This window comes from Lytechinus variegatus, chromosome 18 (genome assembly GCF_018143015.1).
Source record: "Lytechinus variegatus isolate NC3 chromosome 18, Lvar_3.0, whole genome shotgun sequence".
NCBI lineage: Eukaryota > Metazoa > Echinodermata > Echinoidea > Temnopleuroida > Toxopneustidae > Lytechinus > Lytechinus variegatus.
The window spans coordinates 943,313-970,184 of record NC_054757.1 but is presented as its reverse complement, the minus strand read 5'-3'; the positions used below and the strand labels follow the sequence as shown (position 1 = coordinate 970,184).

The 26,872-nt window shown below is 38.6% G+C and overlaps 1 protein-coding gene across 1 annotated transcript; it reads right to left on the bottom strand.

Annotated features, from left to right (window-relative positions):
* Positions 1-275: 275 nt before the first annotated feature.
* On the bottom strand, positions 276-9,222 carry LOC121431733 (U1 small nuclear ribonucleoprotein C-like). Its single transcript, XM_041629422.1, has 5 exons — positions 9,078-9,222; positions 5,342-5,384; positions 4,642-4,750; positions 3,208-3,462; positions 276-2,002 (listed from the first exon to the last, which is right to left on the bottom strand). The coding sequence occupies exons 1-5, from the start codon at positions 9,083-9,085 to the stop codon at positions 1,977-1,979; spliced, it is 441 nt and encodes a 146-aa protein (XP_041485356.1). The 5' UTR covers positions 9,086-9,222; the 3' UTR covers positions 276-1,976.
* Between the last annotated feature and the right edge of the window lie 17,650 nt (positions 9,223-26,872).

The following is a 26,872-nucleotide window of genomic DNA, read 5'->3' as shown; positions in this document are numbered from 1 at the left end:
TTCATCCATTGTGATGTCAGTGCTAAAAAATATGTGCAGATTATGATGCGCACAAACATAAATGTGGAACATCTTTAACACAAGAAAGGATCATCAGTTGTTCAGTCGCTCTTATATTATCTTACAAACCCCCCATTAGTCAAATCAAGTTAGCTCCATGGTCAAATATCAAAATATGCAAAACATGTTACATGTATATACCTCTCTCAAAGTAAGGTTTTTTGTAAGTCCAACAATTCAGCTGATATAAATAAAGAAATATAAGACATATCAACTGGATCATAATTTACAAAAGTTGTATCTTTATTGAATATATTTGTACAGTTCATGATGGTCACATAAGGAAATGAAAGAAATGCTTCATGAAAAATGTTGACTCATTTCAGAGCAAGGGGTATGTTTGTTTACATGTAAAACATGTGCAAGATTTCTGTCACAAATTAGCTCTTGAGGAATCAAATGATGCAATTTCAAAGGCTTACAGTAGCATTCTGTTTCATAAAGACTTCTTTAAAATGTCATTATAACAAATCCACAATTCCCATAACAAATTTACCATCAGCCAATAAAATTATAGCTTTAAATTATTACTGTAAGTTTTTTAATTATAACAAGTTTTATGAAATGGCCCCCTTGCCATCACAGGAACTCAGCCGTGGATGGGTAAACATCATCACCCCCCCCCTCAACTAATGAAACAACATAGTGGAGCATAACAACATGTATCATACAGGAGAAAAAAAATAACTATTAACTAACAGAACATTATGGCAAACTTCCTCATATATAAACATTACACAAGATCAAACATTCATTCAAGAAAAAAATAGCAGTGGATTTACAGTATAAAAAGATACACATAGGGGCCCTGTCTTTTAAAGAGTTGTGATCAAATAAAAATCAATTGCAACAATATGATTGATCTTATTTTCTTTCTTTTAAATAGATACACAGGTGGTATGTATCTCAAATACCAGATTCCTACTGGACAGACTCCAACGGAATCCCGAGTAGAAACAGATCTGATACGACTCTTCCCTAGCAATATTATAAAAAGGCATAGATATCCTGGTATATTTTCCCAAAGGGTAACGATCAAACATAACTCTAGAATTGAATGCTACTTGATTTTTAGTACATCAAACATGCATATTCTGGAATGGTGATTGAATATTCCAGTTACATGTAATGTCTTCCTACTAAATGTATGGTGTACTGGACAATGTCATAATGCAATTTCAATTGTTGAAATGTTTTCTTCCTTGCACAAAGACAGAAAATCCTAATACCCTTGCTACAACAGAAGATCCCCATTGATATCTCTGTATTTTCACAAAAAAAAATATTGGGAAATTAAATACATACAATACATGTTTGATTTCATGCATAATTTTGATAATAATGCACCCCTACCCAAATTCTCTCTATCCCAAACTACATTTATGTCCTATCATTTCATTTATTTAGATACAAAGTTTTCTTGTCCTGACAGCTCAATAAAAAGACACAAAAAAACACATACCGGTATATTAAAAACAAATTAAAATCATTGGTGGAATAAATACTTCAGACCAAAAATTACAATTCTATCACTTTGTATGAGGAGCTTTGATGATAAGAGGTGTGTTATACATGACTGTTGTCAAAGAGTATTATAAACAGAAGCTAGTACGATGGTAACTTCCCTAAAATCCTTGATTGGCTGATTAACATTGTTACCATGGTAGATACCATTCAATGGCAAAGTTACCTTCATAGTCACTTTTATGCAACAGGGCCCTGGTGTTCTTAAAAGCAGATTTGACAATATCATCATTCACAAATATCATTATGAAGAAGAGTTTCAAAGTTCCAAATGGCACTGAACAATGAAATGGGTATTCCACATATCTTTCAGATTGTTCTGGCCTTGCCTTATTGACTTTAAAAACATTGATGGGCTATGTACAGGGGAGCAGCGGTCTGTGCGGGGTTGATCATAACGGTCCCATCGGTCTCATTACTGCAAGAAAAACACAAACACAGAAGAAAATAGATGAGAAATAACAAAAGATATTGAGGGTGTAAAATCGAAATCTGCAACTGCAGTACATTTTCATACACAGGGCCCCCCGCGACAGAAAGCTTAGTGATGGAAAATGGGGCTGATTCTTTTTGTGTGATTAAGCATGTCACAGCATACTATTACCCTGGTCATTGGATTCATTTCAATCCCGCATGAAAAGTGCACAATTTCTACTCCCTAGGGAGCATTCCTTGCATTCATCGCAGCCTCATTATGGCACTGGTAAAATCAAACATACAATATCTTTCCCATCCTACCGGGTACCCATTTAGCACCTGGGTCGAGAGTGGCAAAGTGTGGATTAATGCCTTGCCAAAGGACACTAGACCGCGGTGGGATTCGAACACATGGCGAGAGTTAGAACTTCTACACCACACTCTTCCACACTGCATGAAAAAATACAATTATGAAATATAATCATAACAAGCCCCATGATCCTTTAAAAAAGTTACATGGGGGCTTGGGGTGATTTTGACCTCAAAATGCTCAAAAGAGCCCCCTCCCCCATGTGAACAAGTTGATATATGATCCCCTGTCGATAAGTGTCATCACCTTCCATATATTCCCACTTTGCTTGCATACTTTACAGGGGGGATCAGCATTCAAATATTATGCCTCTGCTATAGCAATAACAAGAATATTCCATGCTTAACACTACAATTTTGATATAATGACCTCTTTTATCAAAGTACTTTGCAAGGTAAATGCCCAAATGGTCATTCTTAAATAAAAATAGAATCAGAAGAGAGAGATTGTACTAGATACTAAGTATAATTCATAGCACTGATCCTCTTCAAAAGCATTAGACAGGCTGTAACAAATAGATTTAATTCCTGGAATAACATTTTGACAATTCCTTTTTTCCCTGACAACATAACATTTGCAGTATAATTAGGCAAAACTGACTTCAGACTGACTTCATTCATGATTTGATTTCCAATGAGATACCATCTGTCGGTTTGGAATCAGTTTTGTTGGTGTGAGTGTAGCACGACCGTTTCTCTTTATGTACACGGTCACATCAGCAAACCAACCTTAGACTGATCATAATCTATTACGTTATTACCGATGAGATACCATCGGTCGGTTTGGAGTCAGTTTCGTTGATGTCACTTTAGCAAAAAACAAAGACAAGTACTTACAGGGTCCAGGTCTAGGTCCACCCATGATGAAACCAGGAGGTCCTCTGGGATGAGGGGGTCTCATTAGACCTGCGCCGGGTGGCATAGGACCACCGGGGAATGGTCCATTGGGATTGTAGTTATTAGGAGGGGGTACACGGACTCCTGTACCAGGGGGTCCAGGGGGCCCACCAGGGCCCGGGGGTCCTGAGCCTGGAGGACCACTGTTGTTGGAGAATGGATTGTGTGCAATTTTACCAGCCTGGAATGCAGCAGCTGAGAAAGACAAAGTATGAAAATATGTTAAACTTAAAGGTCAAGTCCACCCTAGGAGAATGCCGACTTGAGTAAATAGAGACAAATAAAACGAGCATAGTGCTAAAAATTTCATCAAAATAGAATGTAAAATAAGTTGACATTTTAAAGTGTCGCTTTTTTTTCACAAAACAGTGATATGCACTACTAGGTGAGTCAGTCGATGATGTCCATCACTCACTATTTCTTTTGTTTTATATTGTTTGAATTATACAATATTTCATATTTCATATAATCAAATACAAAAGAAATACATGTAGTGAGTGGATGACATCATAGTCTCCTCATTTGCATACCAGCCAGGATGTGCGTGTAACTGTTTTGTGAAATTAAAGCGAAACTTTAAAATGTCATAACTTTCTTATTTTACATCCGATTTTAATGAAATTTTCAGTGTTATGCCTGTTGGATTTTTCTCTTTTTATTCAATTCAACTTTTTGTTGGGGTGGTAATAATCTCAAAATGAGTTAAAACAGAAGCCAATAAAATGAACATCAAAAGTGTCTGGTACTGTATGTGGCCGCTAACTTTGGTAGAAAATTATGCATAATCGCTGAGAAATGAGCAAACTAAACAAGACATTCCAGCCAGGTGTTTGGACTTTTTTTCAAACTATAATGCACTGCCCCACATGTGCTTATCTATGTTATTGATCTTCAGTCTGGTCACCTTTCAATTGTAAATGAATCAGATCTAGATCAACAATGATTTGGTGGCAATTAAGCTTGATTACAAACACTTTCTCATTCAAGCGTTTTTGTTGCAATTACAGGTACTCAGCTTTAAATGAGGAAGAAATAAGTTGCTGATCGAAAGGAAGAAATACAGAAAGATATACAATTCACATGTAGAGATGGAACTAATGTTCATCATGACAAGGTCAACTAAATGATTATAATTCATTTTTAAAAATGAAGTCACATCTACAACTGTAACTACTATTACTACAATATACTGTAGATAAAAGATTTATATCATTGTAAGGCCCATCAAAAACAAAAATTAAATTCATTGATGAAACTGCTTAGTTTGTCTTAATTAGACTGTCTTTGGTTTGAAAACTAGTGATTTGAGGAATCCTGCGAGCATAGATTCAAAAGGCCCCCCCCCTAAAAATAATGTTTAAGCCCTGTACTTACTTGTTTTATCAATGAGAGACTGTGCTTGCTCCTCCATCCATTTCTGATAGTATATCCTTACATTCTCTTTGTGTTTCCTTCCATTGCAGTGTGTCTTTCTTACTGACGGCTATAAATAATAAAGATAGAAAATATTAAATCAGCACTTTGTGTGTCCATTCTCTCTTTCCAACCTCCTCGCTCTTCTGCTCTACCTCATACTCCACTTTTTGTTTCCTTTTCCTTCTCTCTTCTCATCCCATTCATTCTCCACCTTCTCTGTCTCCTGTCTTTCCTCCCTCCCTCCCTTCCTTCCTTTCTCTCCTTCTTCCTTTTACTTCCATCTCATCCCCATCCTTTCTTCCTTTTCCCTTATACTTCCCTCTCATCCTTCTTCTCCTTACTGTTCTTCCCTTCCTCACATTATTTAGAGTTTTTATGTTTCATCATATAGCCAGCTTATTCAGATACTATAATTTCCTTCCAGTTTTCTCCATCTTGCCCCAATACCAAATACTTTCCAATAGCTAAATACATGTAGCTTATGTGAACAAGATTCATTTTTCTCTCAAATGCATAAAAAGATATTCATCTTGAAGTTTGACTCAGAAATTAAATGATAGATTACATAATTGACATTTTCAGTTGTTCTCAGTCAGTTTGAAAAGCAACAAACAAGACAAACTTTTCCATCTGAAACACAGTGAATCATAGGACTTACCGAGTCATGTGTGAGATATGTGTCACAGTAGTCACAATAGTATCTGTAAGATAAAAAAAGAATATTTTTATGAGCTTTAAAGGTACATGCATGGTGGTTAACAATGGGTGAAGAAATTTGCAGATGAACTAGGAAAAGAATTGATTTGTTTTTTACTTTTTGAAATTCAAACATGCTCTTTTTGAATTGTCAGAATTGGCAATTTAATGCAGTTGTTTTCAGAACTTTAAAAGTAGCAATCCCACTCAGGACTTTCAATAAAGTTTATTGAAACATTTCTTCACCAATAATATTTTCATTTTCCTTTTCCATCTAACAAAGAATATATAGAAGGAAACATGAATGTTCAGGACTATGCAGTGCAACCTAGAATACAATTTACATAAATCTATGTTTTACATAGACCTCATTCAAGGATTCTACAACATCAGAATCCATCTGATGCCATCTGAAAAGAACAGGTTTCCAATTCTGGTGTTCAGACAAACAGTTGTAACAGTAGCGAAATAACAATTAAAGATAAATTCCAGTTTTGGTAATGATCTCAAAATGACTTTTTACAGAATCTAATATAATGACCAGTTGACCACCCAAGTGTCTGTTTGTATGAATAAAAAATATGTGCCAAAGGATTCTGGAAGAAATTGTGTAATTGCTGAGAAATAAGCAAAATGCGGTCACTTCCGTCTGGTCTTTATTCCAGCAATAATAATACAATGTCCCACGTGTGCCTATCTGTGTTGGCGATCTTCAGTGTGATCGTATTTCAGCTTAGATTTTATGATTACACAAAGTTCAGTTTACGTAACTGTACCAGATCTAGATCCACAGTGATATAGTCATACTTAACCTTTGTTTTACAGACTTTCTCACAAAATTAGTGTTTTACTGCAACTACTATCACTTAGCTTAAGTGCTATGTAGACTACATGTAAGCCTAAGGTGAAAATGTTAAGTATTCTTTTTATCCTAGCTTAAGCGCATATATATTTGACATTTGTATTCAAACTTTATATTATGGAAATTCAACTTTGGAAGTAGGATTTTCTAATTTTACTTCAATTCAATTCTTGCCCTGGTTCATTGTGTTATAGTCTGTAAACAAGTAACTATTATTTGATGCACTCTTTTTCACGGCAGTCAATCCATCAGTCGATTCTCTCCACATGAACATATTTTTGTCATGGAGATGAATCATTGGATCAATCGCCAGCTAGACAATAGTCTGAAACCATGCAGAAATTCGCCCATTTTATCGCGATTTATCTTCATATCAAAGACACTACAAGGGAAAGACTAGGCACAAAAACTACACGTAAATCAATGCAAAGCATTACATGAAGTCGGCAAAGTGTTCAATCTTTTTTACTGTAAAGACTTTGGTGGAATGTTTATCGACAAACGACCGGTAGCACTTGCGTAATTCGTTCAAGGTACATAGAATTTTATCTTTTTTGTTTAATCTGTCATTGCTTTGAAAATTTTCTAAAAAGTATTATCAGACATCAGCAAGAATAATATAAAAAGTATGTTTTTTAAGTTATTGCATATTGGCATCTCTGACTCTGTTTTATCAAACAATCATGAGAATATGGCCTTCCTTTTCTTTCCGTGGAAGAGACATGCGAAGCCACTTTCCAGGCCTACACTGTAGGTATGCGATTTTGCTCTTTTTATGTTTTTATATTAAAAAATAATTTAAATACGGTACCGGTACTCGGTTTTATTAAAAATGGAATGCTTTTCACCAGAAAAGGCACTGGTGATGGTGAGTAGCGGAATGAGTTTTGGCTAACATTAAAATTGCATAAACACGTTCGTACCCCGGGGGGGCACTCAGTATATAATGCATAGTGGGTATGTGCCGCGGAGGGGACCCCCATTTTTACACCCAAATTTCCGTTCCAAGGCATAGCATTTTTGTCTTATCGAGAAAAAAAAAACAAAGCCGCTCGAAGGAATAGCATTATGTTCTTATCGAGAAAAAAGAAGAAAGATATCCACTCCAAAGCTTCGCATATTTTTTTTACGCCGTTCTGGTCGCAATGATCTGCTGCAATTTTGGTGAAAAGCGGCCGCCGAGTGCTGTCCGACCATCGTCTATGGGCGAGCGCACCCGGCGGAGGCCACGCTTGCTGCATCATGCACGCATACGCGTTCCATAGGGGTGCATACCCATGTACTCACACACTGGCGATCCGTTCAAAGGACCCCCGTTTTCACAAAATTGTAGTTCCGAAGCCCGTTCCGAGGACCCTCCTTTTTACAATAAGCCCGCTCCAAGGCCAGTAGAGGCGCACGGCCAATATTGGAGACTGTCTCCAATGTGTGAAATTATCTCCAATATCAGAGACTTTTGTAAAGAATTTGGGTATCCAATTCCAGAGTCAGTCTCCAGTTTTGGAGACTAATTTCCTTTGTTTACATTTGCGGCAAGAGGATTACCTTGGCGGCAAATAAAAATGTGTTAAGCAGATTCCTCATGAAAAATTACCCCTTTTCACCGTCTACTTTAAAAATTCACCGTCTACTTTTGTTTTGATAAGGATTTTTGTTGTCAATCACACACGAAACAAATGGGCTTCTGACCTCAGTGACACAAAATTTTGGGTGGAAAAAATCATGCTTTTGTTGGTGTTGTTTCTTTTGACCTTTTGCAAAGGAAGTCTCCAATATGGGAGATTGTCTCCCCTATTGGAGAGAGTCTCCCATGTTGGCCGTGCGCCTCTACTGAAGGCCCCCGTTTTTTTTCTCGCCCGCGGCACGCCCCTACCACTTTTTTGGTCGAGTGCCCCCCCCCCCCGGGTTCTTGCATGTATAGTGCGAGGTTAGCATAAACTATACTCTATAGCATACCGTTACAAAAAGAATGGAAGGAAGAGGAGAATAAATGAAAGGAAAATAATAAAAATGAAGAAATGGAAGGAAAGGAAAAAGAATATGTATATGCATGTGTGTATATATATGTAGGTTATTTACTAATTCCATGTTCACCTAACTTACAACCTTGATTTAACAATGCACCATTCCATTTATTAAAGCCCTTATTTTGGATGCCCCATAAATTTTGAATCATCCTAACCTCCCCATATCAAATTTTATCATTTTTATACAAAACAAAACAGACATACATGTATTTGATTGGTATATGCGAGATCATTTCACGGGAAAAGACTCTATCATTTTTATTTCTATTTCTTTTTTGAGTTTCAAGACTTGTATCCCAAAGGGAGCCCCCTGTCTACACCGGAGAGACAGGACGATGTCTGGACGGTGTCGTTAGAAAGGACGGGATCATGCGGTAACCTGTAGTGTAAGATACGATGGTCTTTATGATTAATAATAATAAAAAAGAAAAGAAAAAAAAAGGAGAGGAACGATTTTTTAAAGACACATCGAAAAAAGTAAAGAAATAATATTGGCCTAACGAGTTGGCGATAATAGTCAAATATGACTGGTCGCCATTAATTTTCAACAAACAACAACAACACCTGCCCTCGCAATACGTGTGAGTGCCCTTGACTGGCTAAGACTTTAAGGGCCAGCTCCGCCGCCGCTTAACTTCCCAGTCACTCACTCACGTAGTCAGGCACAGCGCCACAGCAGTCAGACATAGCCTAGACACAGCGCCACACTCAGTTACACAGACACGCACACATTCACTTCGAACACGAAGGGAAAACCGTTCTAATTAAGATTCTACGACCAATTAAAAAGAAATCTGTCGAAAACTTACTTAGGCATGTTCAAATATGTTTTAATTCAGCGAAACGGTATTAAAAATTCGAAGATATATGAGATTTTCCAGTCTCCAAATCCAAGTTAAAGTCACAAAGTCGTCGAGATAGATATCGGCGTGTAATATAGCTATGGTACTAAACATAGAGCAAAAAGAAATTGAAATCTAATCTTGCTCGTGCTGAAAAATATGTGCCTCGTATCCGATCTGACCAAGCACGTACAGACACACAAGTCCCGACCAAAGTATCTTTATTTTATGTATGAAGGTCTTCCCCCATGAAAGGCTATATTTATTTTCAAGTAAATAGAGTCAGCAGCACCTGTAATATCGTATAAATTGTTTAATCGTCATCACTTAAGTATTCCTTGCAAAACCGTTAAAAACATACTTGGTCTCATGTAAATTATTTTGTTTTAGAAAGGTGTATTATGATATTAGCTTGTTGTTAACTTACCATGTAACATTTACTGTTATAAGACTAAAGTACTTGTGTGTATTGCTCATAAAGATAATGCGCTAAATAAGCATCTATTTGTTACTATTTTTGTTACTTTTTTTACATTTAATAAGTCACACTCGATCTTGTTTGTACTTTGATTAACTATTTGGTTTCCTAATAATTAACCATACATCTATTTCAATCAACTGAAATTCTATTACACCTTCATATAATTAATTAATTACCATTCCCCTTTTCGTGTAAAACTCTCAACTTAGTTTATGTCACATCAGACCAATGCTTTGAATGTGTGTTTCATTTATGAGTATTTGATTTTCTAATGCTTTGCCATACTTTCCCATTCGTCATACGGTTTAATTTTTTCTGTTACACATTAATTTATTTACCTTTCTTTACATGGTAGCTTAGATTCAGTTGATATCTAAGAAGTCGTTTCCTTGAATAAACATGTACTTTGGGTATGAATCTTGATTGTTTTTTAATCATTATTTGTTATATACTTACTATGCTGTTTTTTTTTGTTAAACCCGCAAATAACCGTGACAAATGTCATATACAACAATTCATTTCAGACTCTCAAAATTCAATAAATTGACCTACCATCTCTGTCTCTAATTTGATAAACTAATTTCTGATTTGACCCATCTGCATTTTATTCTTTTTCTTAAGTATTAATTTGATAACCTTGTTTTTTCCATTCATATTACGCTGAATGTTAATTTATATAGAAGTATTCTAATTACATGTTTGAATTTATTGCTATTTTGTGTTATTCCATGTAGACACCAGCCAATGTGGAGAACCTCTCGACAGAATTTTCAATTCTTTTAGGTGATCCCCAGGCATTGGCTGGTGCTCAATTTTACATTTCTGTTGTAATGTTTCTATTGCTGTCATGTTTTCTTGCCTGGAAATGAAATGAAATAAATAAATAAATAAATAAAATTTAATAGAGAAGAAGAAAGAAGGAGGAAAGACAAAAAAACAGCTCCCCATGGTCACATCAAGGAGATCAAATCATCGGGATAAGCCCGTCAGTCATAAGGACCATAAGTCATAATACTGACTGGTCATAAGGACCGCTAGTCATAACGTGTAAAATCCTATACCCAAAAGCTCGCTAGTCATAATAGGCAAAAGGGGTCGCTAGTCATAAGGTCATAAGGACCATGGGTCATAAGGTCCGATTTTCATAATGCAAAATAAGGGTCGCTATTCATAATGGACCATAAGGGTAATTGATCATAAGGATCGCTAGTCATAATCAACAACGAGGGTCGGTATTCATAATACTAGATAAGGGTCGCTAGTCATAAAAAGGAAGAGGCTACATTAATCATAAGGGTCGCCAGTCATAATAGGTGATGAGGGTCGCCAGTCATAATAGTAGAAGGGGTTCGTCAGTCATAATAATACATGAGGGTCGCCAGTCATAATAATAAAAGGGGTTCGCCAGTCATAATTGTAGAAGGGGTTCGCAAGTCATAATGGTAGATGAGGGTCGCTATTCATAATAGTAGAAAGGGTTCGCCAGTCATAATAATGGATGAGGGTCGCCAGTCATAATAATGGATGAGGGTCGCCAGTCATAATAATAAAAGGGGTTCGCCAATCATAAAAGTAGAAGGGGTTCGCCAGTCATAATGGTAGATGAAGGTCGCTATTCATAATAGTAGAAGGGGTTCGCCAGTCATAATGGTAGATGAGGGTCGCTATTCATAATAGTAGAAGGGGTTCGCCAGTCATAATGGTAGATGAGGGTCGCCAGTCATAATAGGAGAAAGGGTTCGTCAGTCATAATAATGGATGAGGGTCGCCAGTCATAATAACGGATGAGGGTCGCCATTCATAATAGGAGAAAGGGTTCGCCAGTCATAATAATGGATGAGGGTCGCCAGTCATAATACTAACAGGGGTTCGCCAATCATAAAAGTAGAAGGGGTTCGCCAGTCATAATGGTAGATGAGGGTCGCTATTCATAATAGTAGAAGGGGTTCGCCAGTCATAATGGTAGATGAGGGTCGCTATTCATAATAGTAGAAGGGGTTCGCCAGTCATAATGGTAGATGAGGGTCGCTATTCATAATAGTAGAAGGGGTTCGCCAGTCATAATGGTAGATGAGGGTCGCTATTCATAATAGTAGAAGGGGTTCGCCAGTCATAATGGTAGATGAGGGTCGCTATTCATAATAGTAGAAAGGGTTCGCCAGTCATAATAATAGATCAGGGTCGCCAGTCATAATAGTAAAAGGGGTTCGCCAGTCATAATGGTAGATGAGAGTCGCTATTCATAATAGTAGAAGGGGTTCGCCAGTCATAATGGTAGATGAGGGTCGCTATTCATAATAGTAGAAAGGGTTCGCCAGTCATAATAAGGAATGAGGGTCGCCAGTCATAATAGGAGAAAGGGTTCGCCAGTCATAATAATGGATGAGGGTCGCCAGTCATAATACTAAAAAGGGTTCGCCAGTCATAAAAGTAGAAGGGGTTCGCCAGTCATAATGGTAGAAGGGGTTCGCAAGTCATAATGGTAGATGAGGGTCGCTATTCATAATAGTAGAAAGGGTTCGCCAGTCATAATAATGGATGAGGGTCGCCAGTCATAATAATGGATGAGGGTCGCCAGTCATAATAATAAAAGGGGTTCGCCAATCATAAAAGTAGAAGGGGTTCGCCAGTCATAATGGTAGATGAGGGTCGCTATTCATAATAGTAGAAGGGGTTCGCCAGTCATAATGGTAGATGAGGGTCGCTATTCATAATAGTAGAAGGGGTTCGCCAGTCATAATGGTAGATGAGGGTCGCCAGTCATAATAGGAGAAAGGGTTCGTCAGTCATAATAATGGATGAGGGTCGCCAGTCATAATAACGGATGAGGGTCGCCAGTCATAATAGGAGAAAGGGTTCGCCAGTCATAATAATGGATGAGGGTCGCCAGTCATAATACTAAAAGGGGTTCGCCAATCATAAAAGTAGAAGGGGTTCGCCAGTCATAATGGTAGATGAGGGTCGCTATTCATAATAGTAGAAGGGGTTCGCCAGTCATAATGGTAGATGAGGGTCGCTATTCATAATAGTAGAAGGGGTTCGCCAGTCATAATGGTAGATGAGGGTCGCTATTCATAATAGTAGAAGGGGTTCGCCAGTCATAATGGTAGATGAGGGTCGCTATTCATAATAGTAGAAAGGGTTCGCCAGTCATAATAATAGATCAGGGTCGCCAGTCATAATAGTAAAAGGGGTTCGCCAGTCATAATGGTAGATGAGAGTCGCTATTCATAATAGTAGAAGGGGTTCGCCAGTCATAATGGTAGATGAGGGTCGCTATTCATAATAGTAGAAAGGGTTCGCCAGTCATAATAAGGAATGAGGGTCGCCAGTTATAATAGGAGAAAGGGTTCGCCAGTCATAATAATGGATGAGGGTCGCCAGTCATAATACTAAAAAGGGTTCGCCAGTCATAAAAGTAGAAGGGGTTCGCCAGTCATAATGGTAGAAGGGGTTCGCAAGTCATAATGGTAGATGAGGGTCGCTATTCATAATAGTAGAAAGGGTTCGCCAGTCATAATAATGGATGAGGGTCGCCAGTCATAATAATGGATGAGGGTCGCCAGTCATAATAATAAAAGGGGTTCGCCAATCATAAAAGTAGAAGGGGTTCGCCAGTCATAATGGTAGATGAGGGTCGCTATTCATAATAGTAGAAGGGGTTCGCCAGTCATAATGGTAGATGAGGGTCGCTATTCATAATAGTAGAAGGGGTTCGCCAGTCATAATGGTAGATGAGGGTCGCCAGTCATAATAGGAGAAAGGGTTCGTCAGTCATAATAATGGATGAGGGTCGCCAGTCATAATAACGGATGAGGGTCGCCAGTCATAATAGGAGAAAGGGTTCGCCAGTCATAATAATGGATGAGGGTCGCCAATCATAATACTAAAAGGGGTTCGCCAGTCATAAAAGTAGAAGGGGTTCGCCAGTCATAATGGTAGATGAGGGTCGCTATTCATAATAGTAGAAGGGGTTCGCCAGTCATAATGGTAGATGAGGGTCGCTATTCATAATAGTAGAAGGGGTTCGCCAGTCATAATGGTAGATGAGGGTCGCTATTCATAATAGTAGAAGGGGTTCGCCAGTCATAATGGTAGATGATGGTCGCTATTCATAATAGTAGAAAGGGTTCGCCAGTCATAATAATAGATCAGGGTCGCCAGTCATAATAGTAAAAGGGGTTCGCCAGTCATAATGGTAGATGAGAGTCGCTATTCATAATAGTAGAAGGGGTTCGCCAGTCATAATGGTAGATGAGGGTCGCTATTCATAATAGTAGAAAGGGTTCGCCAGTCATAATAAGGAATGAGGGTCGCCAGTCATAATAGGAGAAAGGGTTCGCCAGTCATAATAATGGATGAGGGTCGCCAGTCATAATACTAAAAAGGGTTCGCCAGTCATAAAAGTAGAAGGGGTTCGCCAGTCATAATGGTAGAAGGGGTTCGCAAGTCATAATGGTAGATGAGGGTCGCTATTCATCATAGTAGAAAGGGTTCGCCAGTCATAATAATGGACGAGGGTCGCCAGTCATAATGGTAGAAGGGGTTCGCCAGTCATAATGGTAGATGAGGGTCGCTATTCATAATAGTAGAAGGGGTTCGCCAGTCATAATGGTAGATGAGGGTCGCTATTCATAATAGTAGAAGGGGTTCGCCAGTCATAATGGTAGATGAGGGTCGCCAGTCATAATAGGAGAAAGGGTTCGTCAGTCATAATAATGGATGAGGGTCGCCAGTCATAATAACGGATGAGGGTCGCCAGTCATAATAGGAGAAAGGGTTCGCCAGTCATAATAATGGATGAGGGTCGCCAGTCATAATACTAAAAGGGGTTCGCCAATCATAAAAGTAGAAGGGGTTCGCCAGTCATAATGGTAGATGAGGGTCGCTATTCATAATAGTAGAAAGGGTTCGCCAGTCATAATAATAGATCAGGGTCGCCAGTCATAATAGTAAAAGGGGTTCGCCAGTCATAATGGTAGATGAGAGTCGCTATTCATAATAGTAGAAGGGGTTCGCCAGTCATAATGGTAGATGAGGGTCGCTATTCATAATAGTATAAAGGGTTCGCCAGTCATAATAAGGAATGAGGGTCGCCAGTCATAATAGGAGAAAGGGTTCGCCAGTCATAATAATGGATGAGGGTCGCCAGTCATAATACTAAAAAGGGTTCGCCAGTCATAAACGTAGAAGGGGTTCGCCAGTCATAATGGTAGAAGGGGTTCGCAAGTCATAATGGTAGATGAGGGTCGCTATTCATAATAGTAGAAAGGGTTCGCCAGTCATAATAATGGATGAGGGTTGCCAGTCATAATGGTAGAAGGGGTTCGCCAGTCATAATGGTAGATGAGGGTCGCTATTCATAATAGTAGAAGGGGTTCGCCAGTCATAATGGTAGATGAGGGTCGCTATTCATAATAGTAGAAGGGGTTCGCCAGTCATAATGGTAGATGAGGGTCGCCAGTCATAATAGGAGAAAGGGTTCGTCAGTCATAATAATGGATGAGGGTCGCCAGTCATAATAACGGATGAGGGTCGCCAGTCATAATAGGAGAAAGGGTTCGCCAGTCATAATAATGGATGAGGGTCGCCAGTCATAATACTAAAAGGGGTTCGCCAATCATAAAAGTAGAAGGGGTTCGCCAGTCATAATGGTAGATGAGGGTCGCTATTCATAATAGTAGAAGGGGTTCGCCAGTCATAATGGTAGATGAGGGTCGCTATTCATAATAGTAGAAGGGGTTCGCAAGTCATAATGGTAGATGGGGGTCGCTATTCATAATAGTAGAAAGGGTTCGCCAGTCATAATAATGGATGAGGGTCGCCAGTCATAATAATGGATGAGGGTCGCCAGTCATAATAGGAGAAAGGGTTCGCCAGTCATAATAATGGATGAGGGTCGCCAGTCATAATACTAAAATAGGTTCGCTAGTCATAATAGTAGAAGGGGTTCGCAAGTCATAATGGTAGATGAGGGTCGCTATTCATAATAGTAGAAAGGGTTTGCCAGTCATAATAATGGATGAGGGTCGCCAGTCATAATAGGAGAAAGGGTTCGCCAGTCATAATAATGGATGAGGGTCGCCAGTCATAATACTAAAAGGGGTTCGCCAGACATAAAAGTAGAAGGGGTTCGCCAGTCATAATGGTAGATGAGGGTCGCTATTCATAAAAGTAGAAGGGGTTCGCCAGTCATAATGGTAGATGAGGGTCGCCAGTCATAATAGAAGAAAGGGTTCGCCACTCATAATAGTAGATGGGGGTCGATTTTCATAATAGTAGAAGGGGTTCGCCAGTCAAAATGGTAGCTGAGGTAGATGGTAGATTTTGCGTATTGATCTTCAACCCACTACATTTAGCAAATGAATCCAAAATATTTAGTACATTACAGAAACTGGCAGCTGCACCATTGAGAAATAAAACTGTGTCATCCGCATTTTAAAGAACTTTGTATTCTTTTAAGCCAACATAAATTCGTTTGGCAGAGTGTGAATTTCGAATTAACAACCCAAGACTTTTAGCGCTTAACAAAAACGAATCTTAATGTCATTTGCCCATTGACTATAACACTAGAAAATGCATTCTGATCAAGTATTTTTTATTCATGTCATGAAAGATTTGCCAAATTTAAAAATGGAAAGCGTTTTAAACAAAAAATCATGAAAAATCAGAAATCAGGAATAAGTTTCTTCTCCATATACACAAATAATACAAAATTTTCCTATTTTCACCAATAAATCGTCCAGACAAGAATCCTGATTGATTAACATGAATAATTATATGGTAATACTTTTTAAAGTCTGTGAGCAATACAACTTTACAACAGTTTACAAACAACATTCAACAATGAAATTGATCTCCAATTTTTGATGAAATGTCTTACTTTGTCACCTTAAGGAATTAATGTTATCAAGCCATTATTGTTTGTGAGATGGATAATTTTCCAGAAATATAAGCAAAATTCATACTTCGTACCAAGAATATACCTAAGTCCTGAAAGAATGCTTTAAAAAAATCAGTTGTAAATCCATCTCGTCCAGGAGGCTTATTATTTTTCATATTTTTTTAATGCAAAATCAACTTCACTGTAAGATATTTCTCCTTCTAAAGAAGAATCGTCTTCCTCTGTAAGACTATGGAAACTCTCTTCTCTAATAAGATAAAAAAAGGTTCTTCAGCATCACTATTTCCATGATATTTATATAACTGTTCATTATATGACCCAATTTCTCTTAAGATGTCTGTTTGTTCTTGCAATACTGTACCATTATCATGAATCAATTCAACAAATGTTGAATGGGGGGGGGCGGAATTTTTTTCAGACATATTTTCCCCGATCGGCCACTCGAAGATAATTTTTGGTTTCTTTGAAGGGGTAATCCTAATACTCACTTCTTAGCTTTATTCCTATGAATAAACATTTATAGACAATATCATCTTTATTTATATAATGTGAGCACGAAGCGCGAGCTAATTTTTTGGAAATCCTTTGTATTTTTTCTGAAAAAGATGTGCATGCAAATGAATAAATGAATGAAGCGCGAGCAGAAATGACTGAATGGCTGATTTTGTGGACAACTCTCCATTTGTTTTGTACACATATTTTCAGATTTTCCCCTTTATTTTACATATTTCACATTATCACCTCCTGACCTTGACATATATGGTGTGGATTATATTTTCCCATGACATATGTTGTGCTCAGAAGGAGGCAAGATGCAACTTGAAAGATAATGAGGAAAATCTGAAAATTTGTGTACAAAACAAATGGAGAGTTGTCCACAAAATCAGCCATATTGAAGCACGTTTGCCAATTTAAGGATGCCCTTAGAAAGTACAACAAGAGTTTTCAAACTCCCATAACTTGCTTATTTCATAACCGATTTTGATGAAACTTTTTTTAAATTGATCCTTTCATTTTACTCTTTCAAGTAAAATTGCTTTTCTTCTTGGGTATTGGTTTCCTTTAATATAGCGAGCGCAAAGCGCGAGCAGAAATTGTTAATATAATATATTAAAAAGAAAACAAGGAAAAATATATTTTTTGAAATGGAAAAGGAAGGAAAGCGGGAAGAACGAAAGAAAAACATTTGAGAAAGAACAAATCATTCTGAAATAGACCTATATAGTGCAATAGCATGATGGGAAATAAATTAAAAGATGGCAAACAATAGCGGGAAATGAAGGTAGAATGGAATTAGTCAAAAGCTAAATTGGAAAACAAAGAAAAGGGACAAGAAATAAAAACTTAATAACACGACCGGGCTGACGAGGATAGAAAATAAAGAGCGAGAAGAAAGAGGAACTGCATACAACATTGTGCTATTAGCTTGCTAAATTTTATGCAAAAAAAGCTACCGGGGCTTTGCCCCAGACCCCAAGCAGTAGGGGCTCTTCATCTATGACCTTCAAATGGCTCTATTACGCCCCCCCCCCTTTAGGGACCCTTCCTACATTAAGCTTTACTTTCAATCACTGGCGTACAGGCGCAGGGGGGGGGGTCTTGGTTCAACACCCAAGAGGAAATTAAAGAATTTATGGGAGACAACGTATAATGAAATTAATGGAAACAATGAAATGTGTTATTTGCTCAATATAATGGAGAAATCTATCACATAATTAGAATTTAATTTCAATAGGCATTTTTTTTCCAGCTCGCTTGCTCGCTGGCGACTTCCCCCCACATTGCTATGTTTTGCCCCCTCAAAATATTTGGTTCAACTGGGTTGAATAAATGTGTTGTGTAAAAGCTATATTCTGTATATACCCGCAATTTGATTAAATAGCGGCAATCTGCGAGGTTTAAATGGCTTTGATATCAAGAAGTTCCGGGGGCTCCGCCCCAGACCCCAAACGCATAGCACTGCCGTATATGAGTATGGAAGGGTTGGGCCATGGTCCCCAAAAGTTTTACCATGTAAAAAAAGATATCTCAAATTTAGATTCTCATGAAAAGGTGATTTTTTTCTCGCTTCGCTCGCTCGGGACTTATATTAAGCAGCTTTTTTAGCACATGCGCCATACTGCGCCCCTTGATTTTGGTTTTGTTTACTCTGCACGCTACTGCCGCAAATAATCCTGTTAACAGTGGCGTACAGATCACAAAAAAGGGATGGAAAGAGAGAAGAGTGAAATATATTCTCTGGATATCATGTCAAAATCTATCACAAAATTGGATTTTTGTATTAAAAATGTCAAAATTTTTGCTCGCTCGCATCGCTCTCTCGCAACTTTTTTTTAAAGATAAATTCTGCCTGATACACAATGTCTTGCCCTTTCGAAATCGTCGCCTAATTACACCATTGCGCCTGTTTATTCCATGATATGACCGGGAAATTTTTGTCTCTTGCCCCCCCCCCCCCTCCCCTTGGCCACCGACCCCTGTTACGCCGCTGTTTACACCTAAAAACGGGACACTCCATTCATGTTTTGTAAATCATGAAAAGGATGAGTAATTGGATATCTTTCTACATTGAGCGCAAAGCGCGAGCACAATTTTTTTTATATTGTGGAATAAAACTGGATAATGATTTCTTTCAGATTTAGACCTAGAATCTGAGTGGGCATTCTAAATACCTTTTGTCATCGTTAAAATCGATAAAGTGTGAGCGCGAAGCGCGAGCTTAAAACATTTGATATTCCGATCTGAAAAGGGTCAATTTAAGCTCTGTATTTCAAGCACTTTGTAGGAAAAATTGTGAGGTGGATATGGATGAGATTTAAAAAAAAGAGTTTCATTATTTTAATTTCATTCAAAAGTTTCATTATTATTACTTTGAGTTTTGACATAGGACCAGGACATTCCAAGAGCATTGTGTCATCATATGAAAATTATGACTATAAGAAAAAAAGGGACAATTTGATTCTTAAATTAATATCTTATTTATTAACCTAATAAGCCTAATGTGAGAGCGTGAAATCTATTAATATTATGACCTGAAAACTATACATTTAAAGCACTTTTGTATTTATGATTTATGAAGAAGATGCATGAGTTGATAGATTTTCAACAATCAATGCGAGCTATAATCGCGAGCCGAAATTTTTAAAAATTCAGACCATAAAACAAAAAGTTTTGCTGAGCACTTTTTAAAAATCACTTTGTAAATCAAACAAAATAATGAAAGTACGATTTCTGAGCTGAAATATGTTTTCTATGTTGACTTCAAATTTTAATATTTCAATCTCCATATTGATATGTAAATCACCTTACATGCAATGCAAGCGAGAAGCGCAAGCGATTTTTTTTTTTATAGTGACATTAAGGATTTTAAAAATCATTTTCCTAGGCTTCCCCTCATCTTATTTTATTCACTCGTCTTCCTCTTCTTGTGTTTCCCCTTCTTTTTTCTCCTCTCTTTTCCCTTCTTTTTCTTTTTTTTCTCTCTTTCTTTCTTTCTTTCTTCCCCCCTTTTATTTTTTTTGCTCCGCCAATGGGGGGGGGGGGGTGGGCCCCTCGGACCCCCTAGATCCGCCTATGAACAGTGTATAAAAAAACAACTGATAATCAATAATAAATCTGAGTTTCTCTTTTCTAACAGTTTCAAAAGCTTTACCATGAAGACAATATCAAGATACTGTAAAAACATTTAGCTAACACAATCTCTAAACTGATCATTGTGTGATCGGTACGATATCCTAAATCAATATTTAGGATATCGTGGAGGTGCCGTGGCCGAGTGGTCTAAGGCGCCTGGCTATACATGGAAAGTCCGGGGTTCGATCCCCGGCCGCAGCAGCTATGCCCGTGAGCAAGGCATTTAATCTACAATGCTCTTTTATCCTGCTTTCAAATAAATGGAAATGCTGTATGCATTATTGGTAACTAGGTGTGCACTTGTTTAAAAAAAAATAAAAAAAAAAAAAATAAAAATATCACATTTTCTAACCAAAGAAATAATATCTGAAGATATCAAAAAATAATGTTTTCTACTTTGCTTCAATGGTGTGGGCTGTCTCCAAGTATAACATTTTGGATTTGGATTTAACTGACGCCATGGATCAACTAAATTAACTCACTGACTCAAAACTTTGGACCAGGTTCCAATCACCACATAGGATTTTATGAGGATCATCATAGTCCAATAAGATACTTTCAATACATCTAAAAAATTTAGGGTCATTTTGCCCATACAATGAAATCAATGAAATAAGGAACATACTTTCCATCAGTGTCGCATTTTACTCTCTTAATAACAAGTTGTATGTTTTTATCAAATAATATAGCATTGCATTAGATGATATATATGAGAAAAAAACCTTCCTCCCACTCCTTTAAGATGCTTTCTTCCAAATCCTTTACAAAATGAGTCTCCTGTAAACAATGAATATTTGTTTTTTTTCCTTTTCAAAAAATGAAATATATAATATGAAGGAATAATTTCATGCTCATATCATATTCAACATCAACTAAAAAAAAGTATAATATAGATAGAAAAGACATTTTTCTTAAAAAAAAACCTCTATTAAAAAAAGGCTTTTAGAAAATACTGTGGTACAGGTTTAGGTCAACACTATCTTAAATGCATATATTCAAAGAAGATTTCCTTGTTATTGGAATCATTCACAATCTACACCTTTTCGCCTAAAGATAATTTGATTTTTTTTAGGGGAGGGTGTCATTTCTAACAACTTCTGCTGGTTATGATGAAAAAAAAATCGCCGTAGGTAAAAAAAATGCCCTTTTTCAAAAGGAAAAAGCCTTTTGGCAAAATGAAATGTGCTCTTTTTTCAAAACTAAATACTGTTCTTGAAGTCCAACAAAACATTTCAGGATGGTCACAAAAGTAATGTCAATAACATGAGATAATTTATCTTTCTAAAGGGTGTCATTTTTAATAGCTCCTGCTGGTTATGATTTAAAAAAAATCCCATTTTTCAAAATAAAAATGTGCTCTTATTCGAAATTAAATACCCTTTTTGAACTACAATATAATACATATTAGGCTTGAAAATCACATTTTTTTGTGTTCTCACGCTTTGCGCCCACCTCAGCTATTATGTAGCAAAGTTCCCTTCTACTGACGGGCGAACCCCATCCACTATCATGGTTAGCGACCCTCTTCAAATAATAAGACTAGCGACCCTCATCTACTAGTATGACTAGCAAACCCCTACTACACTGTAAAAATTAATTGCTAATTCAGCACTTACAGTGCTTGTATAGTGACTGCACTACTAGTGCTGATTTTCTAGTTCAAATTTAAACTAGAAAACCAGCACTCCCAGTGCGATCACTATACAATCACTGTAAGCGCTAAATTAGCACCTAATTTTTTACAATGTACTATTATGACTGGCGACCCTCATCCATTATTATGACTGGCGAACCCCATCTACTATTATGACTAGCGACCCTCATCTACCATTATGACTGGCGAACCCTTTCTCCTATTATGACTGGCGACCATTATTATGACTGGCGAACCCTTTCTACTATTATGAATAGCGACCCTTATCCACCATTATGACTGGCGAACCCCATCTACTATTATGACTAGCGACCCTCATCTACCATTATGACTGGCGAACCCCTTCTACTATTATGACTGGCGACCCTCATCCATTATTATGACTGGCGAACCCCATCTACTATTATGACTAACGACCCTCATCTACCATTATGACTGGCGAACCCCTTCTACTATTATGACTGGCGACCCTCATCCACTATTATGAATGGCGACCCTTATGATCAACGAACCCTTTTCCTCCTTATGACTGGCGACCCTCTTCCTTTATTATGACTAGCGACCCTCTTGTTTGATTATGAATGGCGACCCTCATCCATTATTATGACTGGCGAACCCTTTCTTCTATTATGAATAGCGACCCTCATCTACCATTATGACTGGCGTACCCCTTCAACTATTATGACTGGCGACCCTCATCCATTATTATGACTGGCGAACCCTTTCTACTATTATGAATAGCGACCCTCATCCACTATTATGACTGGCGAACCCCATCTACTATTATGACTAGCGACCCTCATCTGCCATTATGACTGGCGAACCCCTTCTAATATTATGACTGGCGACCCTCATCTATTATTATGACTGGCGAACCCCATCTACTATTATGACTAGCGACCTTCATCTACCATTATGACTGGCGAACCCCTTCTACTATTATGACTGGCGACCCTCATCCATTATTATGACTGGCGAACCCCATCTACTATTATGACTAACGACCCTCATCTACCATTATGACTGGCGAACCCCTTCTACTATTATGACTGGCGACCCTCATCCACTATTATGAATGGCGACCCTTATGATCAACGAACCCTTTTCCTCCTTATGACTGGCGACCCTCTTCCTTTATTATGACTAGCGACCCTCTTGTTTGATTATGAATGGCGACCCTCATCCATTATTATGACTGGCGAACCCTTTCTTCTATTATGAATAGCGACCCTCATCTACCATTATGACTGGCGTACCCCTTCAACTATTATGACTGGCGACCCTCATCCATTATTATGACTGGCGAACCCTTTCTACTATTATGAATAGCGACCCTTATCCACTATTATGACTGGCGAACCCCATCTACTATTATGACTAGCGACCCTCATCTGCCATTATGACTGGCGAACCCCTTCTAATATTATGACTGGCGACCCTCATCTATTATTATGACTGGCGAACCCCATCTACTATTATGACTAGCGACCCTCATCTGCCATTATGACTGGCGAACCCCTTCTAATATTATGACTGGCGACCCTCATCCATTATTATAACTGGCGAACCCCATCTACTATTATGACTAACGACCCTCATCTACCATTATGACTGGCGAACCCCTTCTACTATTATGACTGGCGACCCTCATCCATTATTATGACTGGCGAACCCTTTCTACTATTATGAATAGCGACCCTCATCTACCATTATGACTGGCGAACCCCATCTACTATTATGACTAGCGACCCTCATCTGCCATTATGACTGGCGAACCCCTTCTAATATTATGACTGGCGACCCTCATCTATTATTATGACTGGCGAACCCCATCTACTGTTATGACTAGCGACCCTTATTTGCCATTATGACTGGCGAACCCCTTCTAATATTATGACTGGCGACCCTCATCTATTATTATGACTGGCGAACCCCATCTACTATTATAACTAGCGACCCCCATCTGCCATTATGACTGGCGAACCCCTTCTAATATTATGACTGGCGACCCTCATCCATTATTATGACTGGCGGACCCCATCTACTATTATGACTAACGACCCTCATCTACCATTATGACTGGCGAACCCCTTCTACTATTATGAATGGCGACCCTCATCCATTATTATGACTGGCGAACCCTTTCTACTATTATGAATAGCGACCCTCATCCACTATTATGACTGGCGAACCCCATTTACTATTATGACTAGCGACCCTCATCTGCCATTATGACTGGCGAACCCCTTTTAATATTATGACTGGCGACCCTCATCTATTATTATGACTGGCGAACCCCATCTACTATTATGACTAGCGACCCTCATCTGCCATTATGACTGGCGAACCCCTTCTAATGTTATGACTGGCGACCCTCATCCATTATTATGACTGGCGAACCCCATCTACTATTATGACTAACGACCCTCATCTACCATTATGACTGGCGAACCCCTTCTACTATTATGACTGGCGACCCTCATCCATTATTATGACTGGCGAACCCTTTCTACTATTATGAATAGCGACCCTCATCTACCATTATGACTGGCGAACCCCTTCTACTATTATGACTGGCGACCCTCATCCACTATTATGAATGGCGACCCTTATGATCAACGAACCCTTTTCCTCCTTATGACTGGCGACCCTCTTCCTTTATTATGACTAGCGACCCTCTTGTTTGATTATGAATGGCGACCCTCATCCATTATTATGACTGGCGAACCCTTTCTTCTATTATGAATAGCGACCCTCATCTACCATTATGACTGGCGTACCCCTTCAACTATTATGACTGGCGACCCTCATCTATTATTATGACTAGCGAACCCTTTCTACTATTATGAATAGCGACCCTTATCTACCATTATGACTGGCGAACCCCTTCTACTATTATGACTAGCGACCCTCTTCTACCATTATGACTGGCGAACCCCTTTTAATATTATGACTGGCGACCCTCATCCATTATTATGACTGGCGAACCCTTTCTACTATTATGAATAGCGACCCTCATCCACTATTATGACTGGCGAACCCCATCTACTATTATGACTAGCGACCCTCATCTGCCATTATGACTGGCGAATCCCTTCTAATATTATGACTGGCGACCCTCATCTATTATTATGACTGGCGAACCCCATCTACTATTATGACTAGCGACCCTCATCTGCCATTATGACTGGCGAACCCCTTCTAATATTATGACTGGCGACCCTCATCCATTATTATGACTGGCGAACCCCATCTACTATTATGACTAACGACCCTCATCTACCATTATGACTGGCGAACCCCTTCTACTATTATGACTGGCGACCCTCATCCATTATTGTGACTGGCGGACCCCATCTACTATTATGACTAACGACCCTCATCTACCATTATGACTGGCGAACCCCTTCTACTATTATGACTGGCGACCCTCATCCATTATTATGACTGGCGAACCCCATCTACTATTATGACTAACGACCCTCATCTACCATTATGACTGGCGAACCCCTTCTACTATTATGACTGGCGACCCTCATCCATTATTATGACTGGCGAACCCTTTCTACTATTATGAATAGCGACCCTCATCTACCATTATGACTGGCGAACCCCATCTACTATTATGACTAGCGACCCTCATCTGCCATTATGACTGGCGAACCCCTTCTAATATTATGACTGGCGACCCTCATCTATTATTATGACTGGCGAACCCCATCTACTGTTATGACTAGCGACCCTCATCTGCCATTATGACTGGCGAACCCCTTCTAATATTATGACTGGCGACCCTCATCTATTATTATGACTGGCGAACCCCATCTACTATTATAACTAGCGACCCTCATCTGCCATTATGACTGGCGAACCCCTTCTAATATTATGACTGGCGACCCTCATCCATTATTATGACTGGCGGACCCCATCTACTATTATGACTAACGACCCTCATCTACCATTATGACTGGCGAACCCCTTCTACTATTATGACTGGCGACCCTCATCCATTATTATGATTGGCGAACCCTTTCTACTATTATGAATAGCGACCCTCATCTACCATTATGACTGGCGAACCCCTTCTACTATTATGACTGGCGACCCTCATCCATTATTATGACTGGCGAACCCCATCTACTATTATGACTAACGACCCTCATCTACCATTATGACTGGCGAACCCCTTCTACTATTATGACTGGCGACCCTCATCCACTATTATGAATGGCGACCCTTATGATCAACGAACCCTTTTCCTCCTTATGACTGGCGACCCTCTTCCTTTATTATGACTAGCGACCCTCTTGTTTGATTATGAATGGCGAACCCCATCGTTGATTATGACTTGCGACCTCTATGAACAAAGCCCCTTATGAATAGCGACCCTTATGACTATTATGACTAGCGGTCCTTATAACTAGCGGGTATTATGACCAGTGGTCCTTATGACTGGCGGGTGGACCCCAAATCATCTACGCCCTTGCAGTATGCATGAAACTGAGAAATGTTAGATCCACATACAAACACAAGTAGGGGAAGGCGGGGTAAGTTGTGACACATTTTGCATGTTAGAATTGATATGACCAATAATATTGTAGAAAAAAGTACCTTGCCTTTAAATTTGAGTCTTGGGAAATATTTTCACCTATATATAACTTTCTACCCCCACATTTAAAGTCAATGTGACCTTTGAAAAAAAAACAATGTCAAATGGCTTAACTTGCCCCATATATGGGGTAAGTTGTGCCCCCCTGTGGGGTAAGCTGAGCCACAAAAACTATGTACAAAATCTATGCGGGAAGAACCAGCATGTAATTTTTTTATTTTAAGTCTTTTCACTTGCTAATTCGCCGTAAATACTAACATCCTCTTCAAGTAAAAGAACTGTCATGTGAATTTGCTCCTTTCTGCCTGCATATCAATGACTTTTTAAGGTTTGTTTGTTTTTCTTATTATACATTACCATAAGAATTACCATGGCTCAACTTGCCCCGTGTTGTTTGGCACAACTTACCCCATTCCGACCTTAGTGCAATATTTTGACATCCACACATTTTTTATGCATCCGTCTTGTAAAAGACCATGAC